The sequence below is a fragment of the Alosa pseudoharengus genome, unplaced genomic scaffold (assembly GCF_046254945.1).
Source record: "Alosa pseudoharengus isolate Yale_2024_CS ecotype anadromous, Long Island Sound unplaced genomic scaffold, YU_APseudo_1.1 YU_APseudo_1.1_scf_16, whole genome shotgun sequence".
NCBI classification, from domain to species: Eukaryota; Metazoa; Chordata; class Actinopteri; order Clupeiformes; family Clupeidae; genus Alosa; species Alosa pseudoharengus.
The window spans coordinates 6,308,475-6,313,474 of NW_027468630.1; the positions used below are offsets into that span (position 1 = coordinate 6,308,475).

The 5,000-nt window shown below is 44.8% G+C and overlaps 1 protein-coding gene across 1 annotated transcript in view; it reads left to right on the forward strand.

Annotated features, from left to right (window-relative positions):
* The window catches only part of LOC143126072 (serine/threonine-protein kinase BRSK2-like), a 92,700-nt gene that overhangs the window by 68,913 nt on the left and 18,787 nt on the right, over positions 1-5,000 (forward strand). The window contains exons 6-10 of the mRNA XM_076287991.1: positions 256-289; positions 535-603; positions 1,935-2,081; positions 3,440-3,471; positions 3,722-3,886. Of these exons, the coding sequence (XP_076144106.1) occupies positions 256-289; positions 535-603; positions 1,935-2,081; positions 3,440-3,471; positions 3,722-3,886 (447 nt within the window). The remainder of the gene's footprint in view (positions 1-255; positions 290-534; positions 604-1,934; positions 2,082-3,439; positions 3,472-3,721; positions 3,887-5,000) is intronic.

Genomic DNA, 5,000 nt, shown 5'->3' on the forward strand with positions numbered 1-5,000 from the left:
TCCTTCCTGAGCGAAGCCGGCCGGCTGTTTGGAATGGGATCTGGCGTGACAGGCTTTTTAGTGCTTTCCCCCTCTATTCAGGACAGGCCGGGAGTCGTTTTGTAATGCCACTCCTCGTGTGCGCTCTGTCGCTCCGAACTCAAGGGAGGAATTATAGGAGGAAAAAAAACAGCGTGAGTGCACTGACAGAAGAAAGAAAAGCTCTCATTCTCTCTCTCTCTCTCTCTCTCTCTCTCTCTCTCTCTCTCTCCACAGATCCCCTCACTATGCAAGCCCAGAGGTCATAAGGGTGAGTGCTTTCTGCTCATTTTTTCTTGACCCCTTTTTCCCCCTCCTACTGCTTTTCTCGCACTCCCAATCGCCTTTTCTCTCATTGCAGTTTTGTCTGACAAACAGAAGCATTATTTGACCCGTTCTGTCTATTTCTCCTTTTCTCATTCTTGTCTTTGGTTTTCCCTTTCTCTCTCTCTCTCTCTCTCTCTCTCTCTCTCTCTCTCTCTCTCTCTCTCTCTCTCTGGCCCCCTTGCTACTCAGGGAGAGAAGTACGATGGTCGGAAGGCTGATGTCTGGAGTTGTGGCGTCATTCTCTTTGCACTTTTAGTGGTGAGTGATTGAAAGCTACAGTATATTGTGTATGTGGTTCAATCTGATATACTGTGTACATGTAGTGGAGAGCAGTGTTTTATTGCATATAATGTATACCTTAATACACACAGTAATACAAACCTCATCTATCTGAGGTTTATTTATAGATATATCTGAGTTTAGTAATCACGTGTTTTTTGTAGATACACCTCTAACACTTCCCAGTGGTCTCAGAGCATCATTTGAGGTTAACAGACACATCAAAACTAATAGTCCATGTGTGACACTTCCATCAGCAGTTGTCACACACACACACAAACACACTCACCACATGCACGCACACACACACACTTATAGAGAGAAAGAGAGAGAGAGAGAGATGTCAGCTGAATCCACTGTTGTGTCAACTCCCCCTCCTTAAGTGAAGGATTAGTGAGGATGAGTCACACAGCACCAAAACACAACAGAATAAACCAAAACACAACAGAATAAACCAAAACACACAACAGAATGCACCAAAACCCAACAGAATGCACCAAAACCCAACAGAATACACCAAAACACAACAGAATGCACAAACAGAATGCACCAAAACACAACAGAATGCACCAAAACACAACGGAATGCACCAAAACACAACAGAATGCACCAAAACACAACGGAATGCACCAAAACACAACCGAATGCACAAACAGAATGCACCAAAACACAACAGAATGCACCAAAACACAACGGAATGCACCAAAACACAACAGAATGCACAAACAGAATGCACCAAAACACAACAGAATGCACCAAAACACAACGGAATGCACCAAAACACAACCGAATAAACCAAAACCCAACAGAAAGCACCACAACACAACGCAGCACACGCTCCTTATTCATCTCCTCCCTGCTGCGGGGTGTGCCGCTCAGGTTATCAGCCTGGGTAGCCAAACTCCTCGTTCTCTTGTTTGTGTTTGCTTATTTTTTGTTTGTTTGGCTTTGATCGATGGCGGCTGGTGCTTTCTGATGACTGTGGGGCTCCAGGAAATGAGATTGCTGGTTTGAGAAGTGCTCAGCTTTTTTAGAAGAGCTGGGAGAAAAACTCCAGACTTGTTAAAATTTAGGGAAGCGGCTGGCTTTGGGTTCCCTAGGTTCAGGCTCTCTACCTCTCCCCAGAATCTCTCTCTCTCTCTCTCTCTCCCTCTTTTTCTCATTTCTGTCTCACTGTCTGGCACGCTCTGCCTCTGTCACTTCCCTCCTCTTCTGATTGATGACTCTCCCCCTGTCCCCTCTCTCTCTCTCTCTTTCTCTCTCTCTCTCTCTCTCCCTCTCTCTCTCTCTCTCTCTCTCTCTCTCAACAGGGCGCGCTGCCATTTGACGATGATAACCTGCGGAACCTACTGGAAAAGGTGAAACTGGGTGTGTTCCACATGCCTCACTTCATCCCGCCGGATTGCCAGAACCTGCTAAAGGGCATGATCGAGGTGGATGCCAACAAGAGACTCACGGTGGGTACCGCCACCAGGGCGTGGAGACTTTGTCAGAGCACAGGAATCCCGCAGGTTATGGTGTTATGGTGGTAGGATCCCTTGTAGGCCGAGTTGCTCATAGAAATGCATTATGCCATTCTCAGAGTCACTGCTTATGACATTCAGTGGAACTCAGCACCTTAGATTCACTGTTTCACAAGCTCTATTGTCCTTGAAGTGTAAGTAAGTTTTGGGGTTTTGGTCTAGGGGCAGATTTCTTTAAAGTAACACCAAATAACTTTTCCTCTGTCGCACGCAGTATTTGTTTATTCAGCACCGGCTTTGCAAATAACAATATCCACAGACAAGGTAGAATATGTTGCATGATTTTATGAAAGTACGATGTATTGCGACATCAGATGCAAGTCAAATTTGTAGTTTCTTATGTCTCATTCCATCGAACTACAGATCCGCTACCCGATCTGGCAAACTTACATAGTGCGGTTATAGCCGATAGAGGGCCGCGAAACGAATGCAGAAGTGCCGTTCACCCTGTTACGAGTTGATGAACCACTGAAACGATTTTGGAAACATTATTTTAAGGTACAAAAAACTCTTTGGTGTTGCTTTAAGGTGGATTAGACTGAATGGTATGGTGTGGAACATAGACACACACACACACACACACACACACACACACACACACACACACACACACACACAGACAGACAGACAGACCACACTCAGTATGTCAGACATATGCAGTCTGTGAAGGGGATTTCTGTTCAGTGTCATTTCTGCTGTGGTGTCGGCTCAGATCAGATCATGAGCGTAATCCTATTCTGCCTGCCTGGTCACACAACACACATGCACACACACATGCACTCACACATGCACTCACACTTCCATACATTGTGGGATTTCATCATATTCGAAACACACTTACAGTCATTGAGCTCTTACTGACTTGCACTGTGTGTGTGTGTGTGTGTGTGTGTGTGTGTGTGTGTGTGTGTCTGTGTCTGTGTCTGTGTCTGTGTCTGTGTATAGACAGGCGGAATTGTGTTTGTGAAAGAGAGAGCCAAAGAGAGAGTGAGCTAGACAGCCCAATGCAGGACTCCTAAGCTCCCGTCTTCTAAGCTGCAGACAGGGCTTTGTGGACGTCTGACAGTTTAAGTGATGCTAATTTCCATGCAGAGCACTGTGTTGCCAGGAGGGCTTTGGAGAGAGAGACTGCGAGATTCCCATACAGCCCGTGATTAGTAGTCTTAGAACCTAATTTAATGAATTCATTCATTATTACTACTACTATTATTATTATTGTTGTTGTTGTTGATGATTTTGTTGTTGTAGTAATATTTCTTTCTTACTTTTATGCATACATCTTTATTTTACAGTTGGATCAGATTCAGAAACATGCGTGGTACATGTAAGTACTCTTCCTACACCCTCTACTGTATGTGTTAGAGAATGATGTGCAGCGCAGCTGTGATGTGTCTAACAACTGCCTTATCTCCAATGTGTGTGTGTGTGTGTGTGTGTGTGTGTGTGCGTGTGCGTGTGCGTGTGCGTGTGCGTGTGCGTGTGCGTGTGCGTGTGCGTGTGCGTGTGCGTGTGCGTGTGTGGTGTGTGGTGTGTGGTGTGTGGTGTGTGGTGTGTGTGTGTGTGTGTGTGCATAGAGCCGGCAAAAGCGAGCCAGAACCCCAGCCGCCGGTCCAGCGTAAGGTGGCTATGAGGCTGCTTCCTGCGATGGAGGACATTGATCCGGACGTGCTGGACAGCATGCACTCTCTGGGCTGCTTCAGGGACAAGAGCAAACTCGTCAAAGACCTGCTGGCCGAGGAGTGAGTCCGGACCTAGTCAGGGAAACCTGTCCACTCTCTATCCCACCCCAAAGTCAGCCTCGGTGTTGGACGCCGTGGGTAATGCGTATGGGATAACGGCCGCCGAGGTGTCCCGATATATATATACGGAATTAATGGATGAAGCGGAGGCTAAGAACTCCACGACGCAAAGTGGACACCTCGAAGGCCGTTATCTCACTTATCCCCCAGTTGCCAATCAAGTATGTAGGCAATAGTCATGCATTTATAGCACGCAAACGGTGCCAAAAATGTTGAGCTTCAAAAGAAGCCAGCTCGTTCAGTTTGTTGTACTACTTTCTTTGGTTACTGACAGTGATAACAGTGGGTAGTTAGCTTGTTAACAGTTTCTTTTATTGTTGCCAAGCTCTATTTCATAGGTCCACTTCAGATATATCTCAAGGAATTAATAGCCACCTTACCTGCCAATCAGAAAACAGTATTTCTTGTCTCCGAGGGATAACATGAAGACAATACCCATCTGAAACTCTGCCTTTTGGTTGAAGTATAGCATGATATAGCAACAATTGTTGGTGACAATATAGCATACCAAAGTGAGACATGCGATTCAGTCACAGAGAAGTGCAATCAAGATGCAGAGTTTAATTAGGCTGTATACAGGAGAGAGGCACAAATGAAGCACAATGCCCTCCAGAATATGCGTCTCTGACTCTGACACAGAATTATGACATAATTTTGACGTAAAACAGACAAGAAGAAGTGATATCAACTTTGACGCCTTACATTATCCATGGTTGAGACAGATATCATACAGAATCATGAAGTAGAAACATACTTTTACTGTCAAAGTGACCTACTGATAAGAAATGCAGAACATTAAACCACATATTGGAAAATAAATGGCTATGAATCTACATTTGTTGCCCTTTGAATACAAAAATACATGTTTGTTCCTACCCAAGTTTATACTTATGACTCCAAGATCTTAATTTTATCTAGGAGGCCCTCCGGACAACCAGCGAGACTGCTCAAACTAGATCACTCTGTTTTAGAGTAACTTAATTTAGCTGTAATGTAAATTACCTTAAAGTTAATATTTCCGCCGAAGGCATTATATACGCTCATTTCATTTGCA